Raw genomic sequence first — 21,274 nt, 5'->3', positions numbered from 1 at the left:
AAACAAGTCACTTTTTGATTGATAGATTGAATAGATTTTATATAAAACTGATAATAGTTGACGCAACCCTAAGATACCTAGCGTACTTTTTTAAGAAATTGCGAATGGACTTAATGGTCATATAAAATTGTCAAAAAATCTATCGATTATGGCTAGTAGCAGTTTTGAAAAATATTTACCGATTCTTCACTGGCGCTAGCATGCGCAGCTTGCTCAGCGAGCGCGTTCACCACGGCATTTATCGTCTTCGACTCGCTTCCAAGATCCTCCTCGCGGTGGGCCACCAGATTCGGATTCTTGCCGATTTTGTTCAACCTATAGAGAGAGCACAATTAAGCGTAGGGAATGTTGCACAGAACACAACCAACGATTATTCACATCGATCGACTTACAAACCGTTTAGCAGTACAGGTAATTCCCTAAAAAATCGATCGTTATTATCCCACCGCGACTTGCAACAAACTTTTTTATTATTCGTTTCTAATACCACTTGCACCGCTAAAGGTTTTATAATGTGAGGTACAAGACTGGGTAAAAGAAAGTCAGTAGCTTTGAAATGCGCCCCGCAGAATCACATTTTTGCGTGTGTTTATAATTTTATCGATTTAATCCCTCAAAAATGGACAAAGAATTTGGGAATTTGAAGAAGAGAAATAGTGTTTTTATATAAATGTTAGAATTGTTCATGATTACGGTATAGAGGTAACGTCGTTACGATATTATTGTCAAAGTTATCGAAATTTATTAGAATTTTCAGTTTCCAAATAGTATTTTGATTAAATCTTTTGTCTTCTAAATGGCATAGGAAAATATATAAAAATATACGACTGATATATTGAAAATAGATTAGTCTCTTACAAAATAATTTTTTTTTATTTTCAAATAACTCTTCTTGAAATAAATGACCGATTTATGGTTAGTTTATAGGATAATTTATTGACACTCACATACTGTAAATTTTAAATCTTGATTGTTGTTTGAGTTTATACTCTTTATTACAGTTATAATTCATTGGAGTTTATATTGAGGGATTAAAACGCCCAACTATTTAAACTCAAAGTGAACCATAAATTTGATAGATAAGCTATAGCAATGTAACCAAAACAGATTCAATAAGAGAAACAATACTGGTGCATAAAAACGACAAGAAACGCTACTGCAATACTGTTATCGATAAAAGTGCATCAATTACTTTGATCAATAAATCATAAAATTTCTATCTAGAACAAAAGAGAAGTATGTGACTCTGCGGAGATGCGGCAAAACCGAGAAATCCAGAACTGATTTATAAAGTATGTTTGCAAAATTATGAATACAACATTATTATGTATAGTGAATGTGTCGAGAGTGTGAAGATATTTTGTCGCGGTGTTCCAAGCTTTCTTCTTTCTTTTCGAACGGATGAAACCCCGTTCGACTCTCGTGCCATTTCTACAAACACGATCGCTTGTCGAACGGGGAATCGCGTGTCGAGAGAGAATATTCACAAAAGAAAAAAACGAAGTTGAAAAAAATTCTCAAAAAACCCTCTCGATTGATTGGGGACGAGTATCTAACGGATACTCGTCCCTCGATCGCAAGTTAGTGCGCTTTTCGTTGTAATACTTTCTCCCCAAGAAAACAAAGATTCTGCACTGTCACGTTCAATAAGAGAGATTCTTCAATCGCAAAAAAGAACGTCCAGCCAAATAAGATTCTTTATCATTTTCATTTTTGTGTGTGTAAAGTGTATGCAAAACAAGCGTATCGAGTTGAAAACCAGCACAAACAAATACGAAAGAAATTATATCAGACTAATAATAATCATAATAATAGTAATAATAATAATAAGAAGAAGAAGAACAAAGATGTGTTGAAGAGATAAGCGAATATGAAATGTTTTTAGATAGCAATAATAATAATAATAATAAAAATAATAAAAAAATTAACATAATAATAAAATAAAGATAATAACAATAAGAATGACTGATAGAACTCGCTTTATCGGACAGTACACAATGTTCAACAAAATCAACATGGAAGTGGGAGTGATGATTGACATCTATTAGCACACCAACTCGATAGAACAAACCTAACCAAAGCTTATACCTCTCGGCGGCAACGCTTTCCATCGTTCTGCGCATTAATGGATACTGGTCCAGCACGGCGTTGAAATGATCCACCGAGAGGCTGAAGAGATTGCAGTAGGTCTCGGCACGGACCGAGGCTACCCTCCTCGCGTTCGTCAGTAGACAGATCTCGCCAAAGTACGAGCCATCTGACAGCGAAGTTGCGACCTCGCCGTTCGCCATCACGATATCGACTATGCCTTCTTGTATGAAGTACATTTTAGAGCCGATCGTACCTTCCTTGATGATGATATCACCTGTAAAATTTTGTCGCTTCGCTGTTATTAAGAGATCTTCCTCAAATTTAATATTGCAACGTGCCTGTTGCTCGAACGTTGACTTTTGTTCGAGGAGAACGTAAGATTTTAATGTTAGGTGAGGTTTCAAGTTATGCGGAGAATTGGTCGTTTTTCTTTTACTTTCATGGCTGTATGCATGCGTATATATGTGTGTGCAGTAGGAAAAATCATTTATGTTTGAACTTTTTCAGAGTTACGTTAGTCAAAAGTTTATGTAAGGAAGTTGTTTCTTGCGAGGTATAGTAGATTGAAGTTTAGATTTGAAGAATTGATATTCTCATCGTTGTGTTTCTTAAGTAACGTAGTTTGACTATTGTTCGAGAAGTTAGTTTAATAATAATTTAAAAGACAAATCAGAAAATAACTTTCATAGAATATGTCTTTGGAATATTTTTATCAAATCGATATTTTACTAAATTATAAATCTCGAAATTCATTCGTTGTAACGATAATACCATTTTAAGTTCCCTCGATAGTTCAAGAAGTTTCTCTACTTGCTAATATAAAGATTATTTTCAACTCTAACGATTCGGTCAAGTAACTGATACTTACCCGGCTGGAAGACTTCGTATCTCAGTTTGGTAACGACATCCGAGACAAAGTTGGAATCGGCGTTGGCAAAGAATGGCACGGACGCGACTAACGATCTGCAGTTGTAGTTGATCACGTCCTAGAACGAAACGGGAACACGTTAGGATTTGTTGAAATCGGGCAATTAGTAGACCATAGTCTCTCGTTCTGAGGCTCGTACTTCTCTTAATTTCTCCGACAGCTCTCCGAGGATCAGTTCCTCGTCGAAGAATTTGCCCTGGTAGCGATGCTCGAAATATTCCGTGATCCTCTGTCTCATTTCTCGTGGTAACTTTCGATAGGCCATATATTCCTCTACTTGTTTAACCTGGTTCGAGTACAATCGTTAATTTCTATTCTTAAACATCTTATTCTACGCTTTGAGCGTTAATTAATTTCATTTAGGAAGATTCTTAATCGAATTTGTACTAAAGAGGTACTTTCTGTGCTCGATGGTTTTTAGCTAATTAAAACTGGCATTGATAAAATTTATTATAAATGTCGATGTTGGTTGGTGGTTTTGGACATTCTGACATTTGAACACGACATTCCTAGAATTTTGATAGAATAGAAAAAATAGATAGAACAATAAGATAAATTCGTTTCTTCGTATTATCCAGTGTTCTATGATATATTATTTTAATTCAAGTATTGTTTACGATTTTATAGTGTTGTCAGACTGAAAGTAAAATATTCTTCGTTATACGTTACACGAAAGACACTACTAGCAATATTCCGACCATGAACTCTAGAGAATTTGACACTGACAGTAACGAGAGTCAGAAAGGTGAAAGTGCAAGGATTTTCTTCAATGATTCGCGGCTCGCTCGTCGAATATTAAATACCTTCTCGCGGTATTGTCTCCTGGAGGAATCGAGCGACTGAATGAGATTCGTCGCGTGTCCAAGGAAAAGTGCATAACAGGTAGCACCGCTGATCATACTGAGCATAGTGAGCCACATGTCGGTCAATGATTGCGGTGGAAACCTTCCGTATCCTATGCAGAGCATGTGCGACATGGCCTTGAAAAGGGCCCATGAGTATTGTTCCAGCCAAAATGAGTCCTGAAAGAAGACGATAGTAAAATATTACGACGGTGACCTGTCGTAAAAACATCAACTTTCTCTACTTTTCGTTCTGGTACAAAAAATATTATAATTATCTTTGGACGTCATATTTTTTATAACTATTAGCGATAGTATTATATGTATATATATATTGTTATTATTTCCTTCTTTGAGGAAAATAGGTTAAGAGATCGTTATTTTCCTTCTTAGTTTTTAGTCAAGGCATTCCAGGTTCGAGGATAACGATAGAATAGGCCTATTATAAAAGTAAAAGCCATTAGCAGACGAAAGAATTGTAAAAGGAGGGGTTTAAGGTACGTCTCTTGTTTTTCAGAATCCTTCATTCCGCTTTCAAACTTTTCACGAAATAAGCCATTCGTATGAAAGAAACTGCGAGGAGAAGAAGAAAAGTTTATTTTCCATTATTTCTGTTTTCCTCAGAAATTTTCTTATTAAATGCTTCTTCAATCTGAATTATATTTTAAGGAAGATGACAGTGGTTCTCCAGATTGGATCTTCTTCGCAGTGTACAACATCCAACCTCATCAAATTCGTTAGAATTTTATTTTATAATAAGTACTTTATAAAAGGAGAAAACGGGACGAGTATACATAGAGAGAAGGTTAGATTTCAAACGAGCGAGGATCTCAAATTTTGTCGAGCTCGTCACAATACTTACTTGTAATTCATTGATGGCGACCCATGAGTTACTAGGAAACCCTTGGAGCATTGGGACCAGGAATTGTAGGCAGCCACTCCAGTGACCAATTAGGAGCATCATGCAAATCAGGTTAAAAATCCGCATGAACACCGACGCCATATTCAGGAACTGCCAACAACAACGACAAAGGTTTATTCTCGTGCCAGCATCGGACGCCAGGATGTTGTTCACACTTCAGTTAAAAACTTCTCTCGTTATCCAAAGCTCCGGTTGCGTAGTGTACAGCAAATAAGCGAGTGTTGCACAAAAACGCGTCAAATATTAATTCACTGAATACATTGTCAAAAAAAAACTATCATAGTCCAAATATTTATCCAAACGTCTGAGTCAAGGGCCAAGTAAACTACCTAACGTTTCGACGTTCAGAACCGAAACAGTCATCCTTTTCTTCGACATAATGCCATTATTATTAATTATTCCTCATGCCAATATGCCTGTATAATTATCAGCCGCGACATAAATCGTAGAAACTTTTTATATCTATAAAAAATTTTCAATGCTTAGTTTATCTTAATCTAGAGAAATTTTTATGGATTTCTCTTCCCTTAATTTATAGAAATTTTATATTTCTACGCGTAGAAAAAACGTAGCTTAAGTAATTAAGATATTTTCATCTTTTTTCATATTTAGGATAGAAGTGATTTAAGGAATGAGACAAAATTTCGAGTCTGAACGCGAACGATTTCAGTGTTTTTCCTCTCCTAAGTAGTTTTCGCTGTTCATACTTTCGGGTTTCAATTTTCAGTTCAAAAAGCATGCTACATTAGAAAATACGCATCACGTGGCACACAAAAAAACAAGTCAATGTAACCTAAAGAACGTTTATAATAATGATTACTCTACGAATGCTCTAACAGATGAAACAAAAAGGAAAAATATATATACATATATATTGTATACAACATATGTATATATATATATGTATCAGTCATTTGCACTGTTAGGCTAAGATTCTCAGACTTGGCTTATGGACCAGACATGTTCAGGACAAGTTCTGGCGTTCGATAATGATTTCAAATCGACGATCGATCGTGCTCGATCAACTGTGAACTGCAAACTTTTCGGCTGAACAGTGCGCCATAAGCACGATATGGGAATCCAAGTCCTCACTAAGAAAAGAAGCTGGAGACGGCGGAAACCATTCCGAAGGGAAGAGAGCTGACCCACTAAATAAAATTACTGTATAACTTTTGTTTTTAGTAAACGATATTCTAATTTTATTAAATATTAAATAATATTTTGATATTATAAAATATATAAAGAGGAAGGAAAGCTGTCCATAATTATTGAAAGTGAGTAACATTTTTTGCTTCCAATTAATATAACTTTTGTACTTGATAGTAAATATATTTTATTACGGTATTTTATGATAAATCTGAGTTTTATATGTGGCACTTCATATATTAATATATCATATTTCTCATGTATCATTTTGTAAAATTTTATCAACTATGATTTGATTGTTATATGCTTGTTTTAATAATTGAATAACGACAAATATGATGATAATTATTTATTCACTGTTATGGGAGCAGTACTACCATTTCCATTTCCCAATATTTTACCAGTATCATATAATTACTATAATTTGTCCTAATTTTGGAGTCAATTGAATTATTCAATTCATTATTTTGGCAATAGTAGTTCTATTTTCGTAGCCCAATATGAAATTTTAACATGAAGGCTTATCGTATATTATGGCATGTCCTTATTGTAAAGCCAATTGTACGAAAAATAGTGACAAATATTTATTCACTATTATTAGACAATATTATTGTCAATTTATATTACTCAATATATTGTAACAATATCAATATTTTTATAAAATATTACAGTAAAACTCAATTTTTTTAACAAGTAGGAACATGCGAATAATTATGAACAGTATCAATAAGGTAAAAACATACACACGTATTCAATACGTAATTTTTTAACTGGAAGTTCCGGGGAAAAATTGGCTACCGCTTTTGAAAAATCACAGTAATAATCGAAACAAAATTCTACAGGTAGTTCTCGCCTGTAACGACACATCGTTTACCCGTGTTTAACTAAAACTATCTTTCCAATTAAAAAAAAAGTTTATCCAATATCAAAAATACTCAGATAAACTCTGTCAATCGATTCCCAATAAATTCCGCCAATAACTTTTGTTCTTTAAACTTCAAAATGGATATCGAACTGTTTCACGATTTTCATTTACGCGTCACCGCGGATCTGTGTTTGTACTACGATCGCGAAATCAATTGGTCGAACGGTTGATGCAATGTTTCAATAAAAAATTTACCGATACATCGGTTAACGAGCTGATCAAAGATTCATTAGCGGCGAAGAAAACGGAATAAATCACGTTGAATTATTGCGGGGAGAGTTCGTTTTTTCCTTTAGGAACACGCGCCACGTCGAAATTTCGACGCGAGTGTAACGTTTATCGAATTATTCATGCAATTCGACCGCTCTGAATCTTCGACGGGTGCGATTTGAATTTCAAAAACACGAACGAAGTCACGCTCGACGCGTTTTTACTTCCGCGCGGAATGCGTCGAGAATTATTTACGACTACACGATTGGCATTATTAAAGAATCGACACGTATTTCGCCCTATTTACGAGCGGTTTGCGACAAACAAGTAAACCACCGTCTATTTTCGCTCGTGAAACGAGGTCTCGCGAAGTGGAAATGCCACCGTGAATCTGAAATTTTTTTAGAAATCACGATAAAGTTTCGTTTTTATGCAGACACGTATAAACAAATAAATTTTTGTTCATTTTTTCGAAACACGATTTTGTAAAGAGCAGATGTACTCTGCAAATCTGAAATTTTTCGAGAAATACTATAAAACTTCGTTTTTACGAAGCCGTGAGTAAACAAACTGCAGTTGACTTTTTACGCGAAGCTTAGTTTTTTATACCATTGTAAAATACCATCGTAAATCCAAAATGTTTTGAAAAATACGATAAAAGAACATCGTTTTTATGTTGAAATAAATAAGCAAATCGTTGCCTACTGTTTGTAAAACACGATTTTTCAAAAAGGAAATACCATTGCAAATTCGATAAATCTTCGTTTGTATAAAGAAATTTTACGTTCAAAACTATATAAAAATATTTCATCGTCACGTTTGACAAACTTCCTGAAGTTTTTGTTCGTAGAACGTAATCCTTAGCATACAAAGGCGTGGACTTACTTACGGACCTCAATAAATATTTTCTTAATTTTTACTTATTAATAACTTCTTAATACTTTTGCCAAATATATTGTACATGATTTTTCTATACCTATGTTTCATTCACAAATAGCAGTAAGTAAGCATAGACAAAATAACATCTGAAATAACGTTTGCATAAATGTTAAAAAACTCCAAGAGAAGTGCTGTCGTTTGTTAGTTTTCTTCTTTTTGTTTTGTTTAGTAACTAACAGTAAAACGATTGCGTATTTGCGTCAGAATAAATAAGAGCGAGTGTGTTATTAAATATTTCTTAGGAACTATGTACGTCTTTACGTCATTGAACACCGTTATTATATATTGGCTCGCGAATAAAACGATAATCCTGATAATGGAACTTGCACTATCACTCGAACGTATCTGAAAACTTACATATCTTTAACTATAGCTATACAATTTAATTTAATTTGAAATCAGAAATAAACGAAGTTACGATAACGGAATTTACGTGTGATGCTACTCAATTGATTTTTAAAAGTCAATGTGCAAGAAAATTGTCATTTGTAATTGTTAGATCTTTTTTCGTTAAAGCTAACTTGCAAATTTTTTCATTTTTAGATTATACGACATATAAAGAATGTTCTTGTAAACACAGATAGAAAGACTTTCAAATTTAATTGAAGCTATGATATTTAACATCGTAAATTTATTTACAACGTTATTATTTATCACACACTGAGTATGTGAATGCGACAGTCAAAATAAACATTTCTATTTAATAATATTCACAAGTTCTACTAATATTTTGACCAACTTCAATGCGCCTATAGTTATGACGAAGCTTCGATAATACGAATTAGCATAACGATAAAAGAAAGCATAGGATCATTGAATCTCTTTTGGCATAGAACTTCGATAATACCACTTTAATATGCTAAGGATTAAAAAACCTTGATTTATATTACAATGTCACAATGAAATTTCTCTAACAATTAACCTATTGCTATTGCAAATTCAATTTTCTATTTAAATATTTAATCGCCAAGGTAATTAACAACCGATCATCGATCAGTCTAACAAGTTCTTAAAAATTTCATCGAATCATCACCGAAGCTTAAAAAAGTGTACCCATGGAGCCGCATAGAAAAAATTAAACCAATTAACCCGGACGAGTACCAGAACACCGTCAAGATTTTTACGAAGTGGCACAAATTTCATCAGTAAACAGATAAATCAAGTTCTGCTGTACAAACGAGCACTTATCGTTCTTCAAAAAATTCGTTTGATCTTTCCCCGCAATCCAGTGACCTGGAATCGAACTAAAAAAAAGAAAAAACAAGGAAAAACTAGCAATAGAAAAAAAAGAGTAAAAAAAGAGCATTTTTAGAAATCTAGTTGGCAATTAATTTGGCTCTCTAAAATCCCATCGAGAGTGCCCTCCGCGGCCTCCAAATCGATCCAGGGTCTAAAGTCTAAGGATCGGTTTCAGGGGTTCGATGATGTGCGTATCGTGTGTATGTACAGCACACGTAACGCGCACGCTCGCGTGTTTCCGTTTCTTCTTGTGGCGAAAACGCGCGCGTGCGCGCGTGCCAAAGGAAGCCCGATCGCGGGGAGAACGATCATCTCTGACCCCGTAATCCATGACCAATCTCGACACAACTTTTCCAATTTAGAGGCCACCAACGGCCCGATACTCAGCCAAGAACGTTCGACGTTATCGTCCTCTTATTGTTGCTCTAATTCCGGGCCCCTTTCCGAAACTTGCGGCGATCTTCGCCTGGTAACAGTGGAGATCGCATCGAGACACACTATCTGTGGTAATCGAGAATACTGCAATAGGGAGAATTAAGCGAGAAACTCGAGATACAGGAAGTTAAACGGTATAGGGACTTGGCAGTAAGCTTCGCACTTCCTTCGTAGAAGATGGCGACACTGATTATTTTTGGTATTTTGGTTTCGTCTGATAAGAAAGGATGTAGATAGCGTTATTGTGCTCTTTGTCTCATTGTTGGGTAATGGTTAAATGGCATTACTCGCAATTGTGTAGAGATTTTATTGTAGTGTAAATGTATGTTATTTTACTGTAGTACCGCGTGGTTTTGTGATTGATTTCTTTGTTTCATAGCCAATTACACGTTCGGTAGTGTTACATGTGCATCGTATATGATCGTTTATGAAAATTATTGTTACTATTATTGAAACAAGTTATGTTCTTATATGTAGTGATACATCGAGCAACAATAATTTTCTTATGATAAAACGTATTAGTTTCCAGAAATACTTGAATAGATACAAAGGAAACAAGTTATATTATCTTATCTTTTCACTTTGTAGGTTATGTGTAAAGGTACAATGTAGATGACTACAGGTCGTATGATTTCTGATTGATGTTTGATAATAACATAGAACGCTGCAATTAAAATTGCGAAACAACGCGATACAACGTGATTTAACAATTTAAAGTACTTTATTAGACATTTAACGGAAAATTACGTGTTTGGTTGTTCGCAGTTGGTTTGGCATCATTGGATAACGTAGTGTTATGGTGGGATTACAAAAAAGCTCACGTATTATGTGATTGATAAATTATTTCTTGTCGAGAAATTTCTGATTTATTTATGGTTCATTATCAATTTATGATTGTCTGATTAATAATTACGTTTCTTAGATACATAGCCATGTACGATATTGCGTAGACAATGATTCACCTCGTGTTATTCAAGACTATAGTACTACACGATCAATGTCAATTTACAAGGAATGTTGAATTACGTAACAGATTCTGCTATGCAAGAAACGTAGTACTACGTGATCGATTGAGTTCCGTTGGAAGTGTTATGTATTCGACTTGATCAATATTGTTCAGAGAAGATGTAATACTACGTAATCAATCTCTTTTTGCAAGGGATATTACACCACTTGGAAAACAAGTGGTCAAGTGCACAAGCATCGTGCTTCGACAAATGTATAATTCATAGTACCATAAATTTTTCTTTTAAGAAAATAGTATCCATACCATTGTCAGCATCATTACTGCTTATCACTGTAAAGCATTAATTCGTAATGAAAACTTGTACTTATCATTATTATAGTGAATTTACAGTGAAAAAAATGTGTCCGTAACAATTAATTTATCATATTGTAACCTTTCTCCTTTAGAAAATGGTATCATTTACTTACATTTATATTTTTCTACATTAGATTAATTTGCAGCGTTCTTTCTTTGTTCTTCTTTTCGAGATAATACAGTTTATATCTTTCAATTCAAATCATTCACAATATTACATAAAAAATATAATATGGTATTTCACTAATTTAATACCTATATACTAAAAATACTTATTTTTCTGTTCAAAATACTTGTAATGTCACGTGAAAGAAGCAGTACTACATTTTAATATGTAACCTTTTTAATAGGATCTACGCTTTTATAATCGATAGAAATGAATATTTCTTTCTACGAACCATAATACATATTGTAGTAATGTACGTAACGAAACTTCCTTATAATAAACAAACAGAACTGACCAATTCGAAATCTTTTATCAATGCCAAGCCATTAAAACACTGTAATAGAATTTAATATAGAAACCATAAAAATACGTTTTCCTTGGGATGGTCATAGCATAATTTCGTTGCGAGACAACCGTTGATTTCACAGATAGCGTGTGTCAATGCCTACATAGGTCTCAATAACGAGACGACAGAACAGCAACGAATACCTCCATTATATCAAAACCGCGGTTGTCTGAATATCGGGCAATCACGGTGCGTGTATCATCGAACACGAAATCGAATGGCGATGGGAATCGTGTCCGGTAACGTTTGTTTGATCAAAGGAATGCCGAAACTTCGGTTTCGCTTGTCGTCCGTCCGATTGTTCGATACGGCAAGAAGCAACGGTACAACGCGTGTATACCATCATGACGTGCGTAATGTTCCGTAATGCTTCGTTGTAATCCCCGAACTCCGAAGGAATTCAGAAATCGTCATTCGATCTCGACATACAAGCGTACAGAATCCGGCTAACTAACGGCTGGTAGAATGGAAACGGCGCGTGTCGTTATTATTTTGGTGATATGTTATACATGATGGCTGTGACAAGTCACAGTGTATTGTTCTCTGCGCCTACTGGACAAAGTACGGGTAAAAAAAAAACAGGGCGATGAAAAAACTTACTGCTAGACCACAACTAGTTTCAATACATTACCTGGCATTAAAACAAACGAAACAAAGGAACAAACTAACAAACATCATATATGGTTCATGCGGTACACATACGCGCACACGCGCGCGCGCGCTACACACGACGTAGAGACACGTGGACGTGGACACGTGGACACACAACGGCACACGACCAGAGAATATCGCGATTTGTCGCTTTTTTTCTTCTTCTTCTTTTTTATTTTTCTTTAGTTTATTCGTTGCATTTTGTTGCGTTACACAACGTGAGATATACACATGTGTGTATAATAATGCGCGTGTAATTATTTACACGTATATACTATTCACGCATGGGAGCGCGCGCATAGTGGATATGCATACGCATGGTTTGAATCATTCAGAAAACAAAAGAAAAAAGGAAAAAGATAACGAGACACAAACGAACAAAGGAACGATATACATATACATATACATTGAATTAAAACTGAACATCCAACCTTCTGTTCTACAAGAGACAGTCACAAGTCCATTTAAAAAAGACGAAAGCGTTTGTCGTAACACAACTCTTCACGGTAATAAATGAACAGCTAAATGGTCATCAATGGTCAAAAGTACAAGTAACGATATGGCGGTTATTGTATATTGTACAAGTACGCGACGCGTGCGCGTGTTTGACACAGGGCGCGCCTCGATCACGTCGAAAGTGGCGTGCTGGTGGACGCGCGCGCGCGCCGCGTACAGGTGTGGCAACAGCGTTACTAATCAACAAAATTTAAAGTACACAGAAACCAAGGAATGACACAAAAAAGAAACAACGCAACGACAACTGAACAAACCGAAAGAAAGGACGAGGAGAAAGAAAAAATGGAAAAAGAATCGAGGGACAAGGGTCGAACAAACGAACGAGGGAACAAAAATAAAACTGAGGCATTGAGACGATGGGGTAATCGAGGAGGACGACCGATCATCAATCGGGGCTGAACGTTCTCCAGGACGTTCAGACGGCTATATCGCGATGGACACACCGGTAAGAACGAAAGAACGAAACCAAAAATTCGAGGGAGACAAAATGACAAAAGCAGAACCGATTGAAACAAAAAGCCAAAAAGAAGAAAAAGAGGGAAAGAATAAAGGGACGTGATAAACTGACGGACAAAAATAAAAGAAAAGAGAAAGAAAAAAGATGCGCGAAACGGAAAAGCAAAAAGGAAGAAATGAAACAAAACGAAAAAGTGATAGACAGAAGGGGATAGACAGGAACAGAGCGAGAGACAGAGAACGTAAAAGAAACGCCAGCTGCCAAGTCAAATAATCATAAAGCGGCAAAGAAGCCAGGCTCTAAGCAACGAGAAGCAAGCCACCTCTTCCTCTCGCTACCGTTTCTTTTTTTCTGCATTTTTTTTCTATATTGTTTTTTTAATTTTTCTATATGTTCTTTTCACTATGACCTTTTCTATTTCTTTGCGCCTGCTTGCAGCCACAAAACAGATAGCCAGCCAGTATCACAAAGGGGTGCACATATATTCTGTTTTCTTGGCTGAGAAGCAACAGAGGCTGAAGGGGGTGTGTGGGAAACAGAGAGAGGAGGCGAAAAATGGTGAAGGTCGGTTCGCAGAGCAGCGGCAGGGGTAGCGAGCTCTCTACTCTCATACAATGCGCCCTAATTGTTATCCCCTTTCCTTTTTCTGGTTCGTTTCATTTCCGTTTTCGTTAGTCATCTAGAAAAAAAGAGCAGCGATGCGCCTCGTATAAATGCTGGGAGGCGGGGGACACCGGGGGTGGGTGGTTCTCTCCGGGGGTAGATTCTCAAGTCGATTAGCTGTGACGATCGGCTTGACACGTTCTCGAATCGCTATTGAACGCGTAATTGCGAATGTCGAATCGCTTCGAACGCTTCTAGTCTATGAAAAGTTTAGACAAGAGCCTTCAAAGACGTTAGCCGTGTTCTTAGAATAGCTTTTAATTTCAAATTACAAATTAAACACCGCTTAATATGGTTTGTCCTACGAAGAGATACTTATAGGTACGAAAGAGATAATTTCTGATTTTTCTAGTTTTCATTTGTAAGATACTTAAGTTAGAATAGAAAGATACTTACAGAAAGTACAAAACTGATTAGTTCACGGTACAACGTGATTTACTGAAAGAATTCTTAATTAGTTCTCCGTCTGTGTACTGTTTGAATTCATTAAGACAAATATGAAATTTCTTAGTTGATTATTATAAAGTTACAAAGAATATTTCTCTTAACGGTATCTAGTTGTTGATCATTATGATAAAATGCGATTTACTGAAAGAATTTTTAATTAGTTCTCAGTATGAGCGTTATTTAGATTCATTAAGACAAATATCAATTTTCTAATTGTAATACAGTTGCAAAGAATATTTGTTCCAATGTTATTTATTTATTAATCACCGTGGCAGAACGTGATTTGCTGAAACAATTCTTAATTAATTCTCAGTTCGAGTGCTATTTACATTCACAAAGAGAAATATCGATTTTTAAATTTTTCTTTAAATACTTATATTTGAATATTTGTGTTAATGTTACCTACTTATTAACCACACGTTTCAATACATCTGAAAAGAAAGTGCTAATTACATGGTGAAGATACAACATGAATTCGGTACACTTAAATACAACGTTAGCTTACTCCAAGCAAAAGATGACGATTTTTCCTTCTACCTTCTACTGCTACCACTACTTTCTTTATCATCTACGTTTTCTCCAAATTCGTCGAACTCTGTAACTATAACCAGTCACCACAGTTACGTTTTTGCTAATTTTGCAGGATTTTTGAAGAGATATCGTTAATTAATATTTCGATCAGTTTTAAACCTAACATAAAATGAGTGAAATATTCCATAGTAAATGAAGGTCTTACGGTTCCTTAAAACTCTTCGGAATTTTTCGTGACCCCGTTTAGAGACTTACACCGTATCCCCCGGATCCCCAACGTCCCCGAAAACATCGAAAGCAATTCGAGCAAGGGAGAGTCTCGCGAAAACCCGGGGCAGAGAGTCGACCGCCCATCGCTAACAGCGGACAACAGTGTGCGATTTGCAACAAAGCGACAGAGAAGGGACGCCCAATCAACGTGCGTTCGTTTCCAAAGGATCGTGCACACCGTCTAGCGATAAAAAAAGCGTTTCAAGAGACAGTGCGTGGACAGTGGCTTTTGGTATCGTAGCAAAGAGTGCGGCCATCTGTTCTTCCGGCTCGTCGGATCAATCGTTCCATGGAACTAGAGGGTCGTCTGGGAAGCGTTGAGAAAGTCCTAATGGAACACACATGCCGTGTGACGATTTGGTTGTTTGCTGGATAGGAAGGAGATCGCGAGAGCAGAGAGAAATAGAGACAGATAAATTATTTCTATCCAGGCGGAAAGAAATAAGACAAATACTTTCGGTTTCTTTTTTCTCTGTAAAAAATCGCGAAGGATGGAAAAGCGGAGAAGTAGAAGGAAACATATATATTAAAACACGACAAAAACCAAGTGGATGAGACAAAGAGATGGTCGAGTGAAAGAGAGAGGAAGGATCCACGAGTAGACGATTGCATCTAGACGTGGAGACGTCTGCTTCTTCACGATAGTCGAGTATTTTATTTACCATTCCTATTTCATTTTTTTTTCTATTGTTTCTCTTTTCGTTGATTTCGCGCATGGGAACGAATAACTCGCCAACTTCGACAACGAGATGACGGATCGTCTCGAAAACGAGTCAGAGAGAAAATCAGCTCTGACTACTTCGAGAATAGGGCGTTTTTTTTACATATTTTTCTCGTTATCTATATATATATATATATATTTCTTCTATATCACTTTTTTGTTTTTCACAACTTGGGTTTGGTCGATGAAATTTCTCCAAAGTATATATACATATATAGTAATGTCACACACAATATATTGTATGTATATATCTATGTATATATATATAGATATATATTTGCAGGAATAAAAATACACTTTGGTACTTTCTCATCGCTAGGCGGGTGCCGATGGTGAATGTATAAGAAGCATAGCCTATTGCTGCGGGTAATATGTAATGTATAATGCGGCGGATAGTAGAAGCGAATGTTTGTAATAAACCAACGAGCCAATCAGCGTACAGCTCCTGCGTCCAGCCTCCTCGTGATCGCTCTTCCTGTTCTTCGCGAGACATCGATCGAACGACACACTGCTGACTCTCCTTTTTCTCCTCTGTTCATGCCCTCTCATTCCGTTTACTTATTCGCCTGACAAATCAACCCTGAATTATCCAGTTCGTTTTCATGGGAACTGGCTATATGTACTTTTTGTAAACTCATCCGATTCCCTGTTTCATCAAATATTTACGAAACGAGATATTTATCGTAATATATTTATTTAAGGATATTCTTCGCTAGAAATTCCTTTATTTCTTGGCATTTTGGTTTTGCGAGAAGAACACAGGGCGGACAGAGTCGGCGTGGTTCGCTCGAGTCTCGTGAAAACGGGACCCAAGGTGGTCTCGAGGCGGGTTCGACGAACACGATCGCGAACCTCGAGCGGACGAGAGCTCGCGCATTCGTTAGGGCGGGTTACCTTAAAAATAAGGTCGCTTTTGCTGAAACCGGACTTCTTTTTACTCATATTGTCAGAACTTAGGCGCCCCCTCCGCTCAGTGCGTTTTTTTTGTAGGTTCTGCAATATCTAGAAACAAAAGAAAGCGGGACATAGCAAGACGTATAGTAAGAAAAGGGCCAGGTTATCAAGAAGATTCGTAATAAAGAGGTAGAGAAAGACAGAAAATATAGAAATAGACAAGATAGTGAGGGGAAAAAGAGAAAAAGAGAGGAAACAGAAAATAGAAGGAGTAAGATCGGTTTAGGTATTCGAGTTCCTTGTTCTTTCTTCTTTCTTTTTTTCTTTCTTTCCTTTTGTTTTCTTTCTTTCTTTCCTTTCCTTTCCTTTTCCTTCTTTTCTTCTTGCCTTTCTTTTTTTCCTTTGCACACTGTCGGTTTCGTTCGTTTCGTTCTTTCTTTTTGTTCTCTCGTCGAGCAAAACGTATTCCGTGAAAGAAACGCTTTCCGTCGAGAAAAGGAGGAAGGTGGAAGACACAAGTAGAACGACGCTGTTCCTAAAAAATGTAACATCGAGATCCACTCGTCATTTGCTTATTTCAATTATGATTCGTGCGTATCTATGCACTTGTCAGCATAGATCGTGATCGATACACCGATCCACGAGAACAACGCGCGACCTTTCATTTTCTCCAAGTTTATTCATAGCAGGACTACGCTTAAGGTTTTCTCATTGTTAGTTGATCGTTCGTTACGTGTACGAATCATCGTCGAAAAGTATTTATGTCCATTCGTGAATGAATGAATCGATCGATCGATCGAGGGGTGAATATGTTTCCGATCGTCCATCCTCTTCTCGAACACTGTGTAGTCGTACGTAGACGTACGATATCGTCGATTAGAAAAGGGAAAGAAGATAAATAAAAAATCGTGTTGTAGTTAAAACATGGGTGTTTCGTGTTCATTCGTTCGTTCGTCTATATGTGTTCTTTTCTTATACACTATATTTTTTCTTCCCATTTTTTGTTTCTTGTGATCGGTGGTATCATATCAAACTTGGAGTGCAAGACGAGATGATGGATTGACGCAATAGTGTGGATTAAAATTACGACGTGGAGAACAAATGATGAACAGATTGACCGTAAACAGCACATAATAATAGTAATTAATAATAATAATGGAAATAATAATAATAAGAATGATAATAATAAGAAGAGGAATAAATGTATAATAATTAATAAAAAGAGAGAGTTAATGAGTTCGTGAGTTAAAGAGAAGTAAGAGTCAAGAAGCCATTCGTTAATATCAAAGCTTTCGTTGCAGCAGTCGCGCCAAGCGTGAAGCCGCAGTTTCTTGTCAAAGCTCGTAATAAAAGGCTCGAGAGATCGATTGTTATTTCTTTTTTTACTTCTTTTGCCTTCGTTTAGCAGGTTAGTAGCAACGTTGTACAAAATTGGAGAGTTACTTCAATCAGTGAGGAGCTCTCGTGACGAAGCGAGGAAATCTGACGATTTTCGGTTTTTCTTTCCTCGATGGCATTATCGATCGTAGATTTTTTTCATCGATAAAGTTCAAAGACGTTTCGACACAAGGCAATATGTTTGCTGAATTTTGCTTGAGAAAATAAAAAAGTGTACGAATATTGGTATATCTTGTTAAAAGGAGCGAAAGGATCGAGTAAAAGGTAGAAGGACAATAAGATTCATCGCAATAATTGAAAGGTGTCGAACAGAATTGGTTGACATCTGTTCAAATTTTTTATTAGCACAAATTTCTGGATTTTTCTATTACTCGATCCATAAAATAATTCGGTCGGATCCCGCGTCTCATTGCCAGACATTTGTGCGTAATAAACGAAAATCAGTTACCAGCGTATAAATTAAGAAATATCGTTTCACAACCAGTTAGACTCTGTACAGATTTATTTCCTTGTACATACAGTTCAGAACTTTCTTTGTGCCTCCATTTGTATTACCAAAGTGACTGTTGATGATATTCCACGAGTAATACTATGACAAACGAAAAACATCGAGCAATAAAATAGAACCATCACAGAATACGATTAAATGAAAGAAACACAGGAACAAAGAACGATACCGATCGAATGATTTATTAGAGTCCGACGAGATCTGTTCTCGTTTCTTCGCCCCTATTAACCGCAGCGGCTGAGCGGACGGATTAAAACCCCCGTTCGAAAGGGTGCAGAAAATTACAGAAACAACGGTCATCGTGTTTCTCCGTCTGGTTGTGTCTCGACGGAGTGGAAATCAACGAACGAAAACAGACTTGCGCGAATCTCTCGCAATTTATCACTCCTCTGCGACAGCTATGATTAATCGTTCTCTAAGATCCAATTTCGATCAGGGTTTTTGAGTAGCTGGAAAACCGGCGTACCACGTTACTGATCACCACTTGGAAATTGAATTTAAACTGACACTATCGGGTGGTCGTCGAAAAATTTGGATGTAAATCAAAATTTCTTCGAATTTCAATTTATTTAACAGAGGATATTATTTAAATATCCTCGACTAATAAATTAAAACATATTCTCAAATATCTTTTAAAGTAAAATTTTCCGTTTGCTTATAAATGCGAATAGATGTCTCCTCGTATCCTTCTGTGCATTTGTAAGATTCGAGTCTTCAGTGTTGAAAACGAGACTCTTCAAGATTGCTTCTTCTGGTTCTTTTTCGCGATGACGAGGTCGACACGACGATACACGACACGAAAAGACGAGAATCGGTGCTATTCTATCGTGTTCGGTTGAACAACGAACGATCTCTGTCATCTACTTACTGCATTCTCATGAAACAGGCAGAACTTCGTAAAACAACGGGAGGAGCAACCATGGAAATAAAGAACAAACGAACGATACATCGATAAATACACTTTGCCAAGCGAGAAAAACAACAGATAGGTCGGGACAACTGTTTCGAGTATCGGGGTGCAACTGTTTGTTCAAATATACAGACCACAGCCGAGGAGATCGATCGTCGAGTACACCCGCATGCTGCTTCTTCGTCCAGACTAAAAGAAGTATGATATAGCGACCAGAGTAAAATTTCTACTAATCTATAATGGAAACATTAATTCGTCGACGCGTCTGTCTATCGTTGCCTTTTCCTACTTGAACAGGCGGAGACAACAGCGAACAAAAATGCCAATGAAACTGAAACAACACGACAAGGGAGACGAAAGTGGACGACGAAGGAATCAAGGAGAACAAAATACGTTTAGAAATGTCTAAACTCTGGAAAAATCAGGCATTTAAACGACATAGAACAGCAAGCAAAACGCAAATGTGGGAACGAGACGCAACTGGATCAGAGAAAAATTCGTCTCCGTACCAAATGGCGTAGATCGAGTGGTTCTTGGGATGACATAGGGATGATATATAGGGCTGAATGGAAGAATAAAACGTAGGAGCACACTGAACACGGGCACATCGCCAAAAAAATGTCGGGCAAATAGGGTTAATATACACCTAACACTCACAGGCAGACCTACGGTCAATCCAACCAACTTTCTCGTCTGTAGAGCAGCCATGTGGATAGCGTGTCGTGTCGAATACCTCAGACAGTATTTCCCTATTATCCTGAGTCTTTTGTTCGGGAATGGATCGAAATTTTTCTCTTTTCTTTTCTTTTCTTTTCATTCCGTCGTCCTTTCTTTCCTCTTTTTACTTAGCTTTTCATACGTAACTCGTTCGTTATCGAAGAAAAAAATTTTCGTTTTTTTAAAGTTGAAGAGAATTCTTGATTCTTAATTATCATCGTGTCTACTGCGTGCTTGGTTCAGCTATCATCATCGTTAGCTTCATGATACATCACGAAATAGATACAATTACATGCATACTCTCGTTTTCTGTTTCACTTTCTCTCTATATGCAGAACTCGTTCTCCATATGAAACAAACATTAACGACTATCGATCCACATGGTCGATATACATGCGCACCTCGTTATATAGTCACTTCAGTTTGAAAAGTTATGCAATTGGAACACAGAGACACGATGACGATCCAAAATGAAGAACCAATATCATCGAGATCGTATCGAGAAACATTGAAATTGCTTGTTGAGATGCCCAGTATTCGACACGACTCAGTGACTATATATTAAAAACGAAACGCACGTTAGTACCTAACGGTTGAAGGGATTTTTCCAACAAAATTCGGCAGAAAAAAATATACATGACAACATGTCATACCAAATCGTTCCTAAGAACTTTCACAAGGATCGAGCTAGTCAGTGTAACATGGATACTTTGTGTCTGGATTCGTGTTCGTTGTTTTTAAAATTTAATTCGACTGTCAATTTGGGATTCTACATGATCCATGTGACACTTAGTATTGTCGGGACTACGGGACTATGTGCTAGCCGGATCAAGAGCTTGTTTCACGAAAATTGAAACGGGAATAGAGGCTTCTTCAATGTCTAAGGTGGATATCTCTGACTCGGAGATTCTCTCAAGTTTGCCTCTCGACGCTTTCTACCACGTTTTCGAACGATCCACAGAACGAGACACTTCGCTCTCGACGGTTTAATTAAATTCGTATGTACTATGAAACATCGGGCGCATGTCAAGTAATCTGTCACGATGCAAGACACAGACACAGAAACGAACAGAACGAAATT

General features: G+C 36.7%; 1 protein-coding gene across 9 annotated transcripts in view; it reads right to left on the bottom strand.

Moving 5' to 3' along the window:
- Window positions 1–21,274, bottom strand: part of LOC117216701 (potassium/sodium hyperpolarization-activated cyclic nucleotide-gated channel 2) — a 218,896-nt gene that overhangs the window by 8,992 nt on the left and 188,630 nt on the right. For 4 of the 9 annotated variants that reach the window (XM_033463635.1, XM_033463634.1, XM_033463636.1 and 1 more), the window contains 7 exons: window positions 16,661–16,768; window positions 4,724–4,873; window positions 3,823–4,041; window positions 3,159–3,305; window positions 2,960–3,077; window positions 2,077–2,365; window positions 180–315 (listed from right to left, as the gene is read on the bottom strand). In XM_033463635.1, the coding sequence (XP_033319526.1) occupies window positions 180–315; window positions 2,077–2,365; window positions 2,960–3,077; window positions 3,159–3,305; window positions 3,823–4,041; window positions 4,724–4,873; window positions 16,661–16,768 (1,167 nt within the window). The remainder of the gene's footprint in view (window positions 1–179; window positions 316–2,076; window positions 2,366–2,959; window positions 3,078–3,158; window positions 3,306–3,822; window positions 4,042–4,723; window positions 4,874–16,660; window positions 16,769–21,274) is intronic. The other 5 variants (XM_033463637.1, XM_033463639.1, XM_033463640.1 and 2 more) reach the window with 3 other exon arrangements.

Source organism: Bombus bifarius, unplaced genomic scaffold (genome assembly GCF_011952205.1).
Source record: "Bombus bifarius isolate JDL3187 unplaced genomic scaffold, Bbif_JDL3187 scf7180000007973, whole genome shotgun sequence".
Classification (NCBI taxonomy): domain Eukaryota; kingdom Metazoa; phylum Arthropoda; class Insecta; order Hymenoptera; family Apidae; genus Bombus; species Bombus bifarius.
The sequence above is the reverse complement of the archived record's forward strand: the minus strand, read 5'-3'. Positions and strand labels throughout refer to the sequence as shown.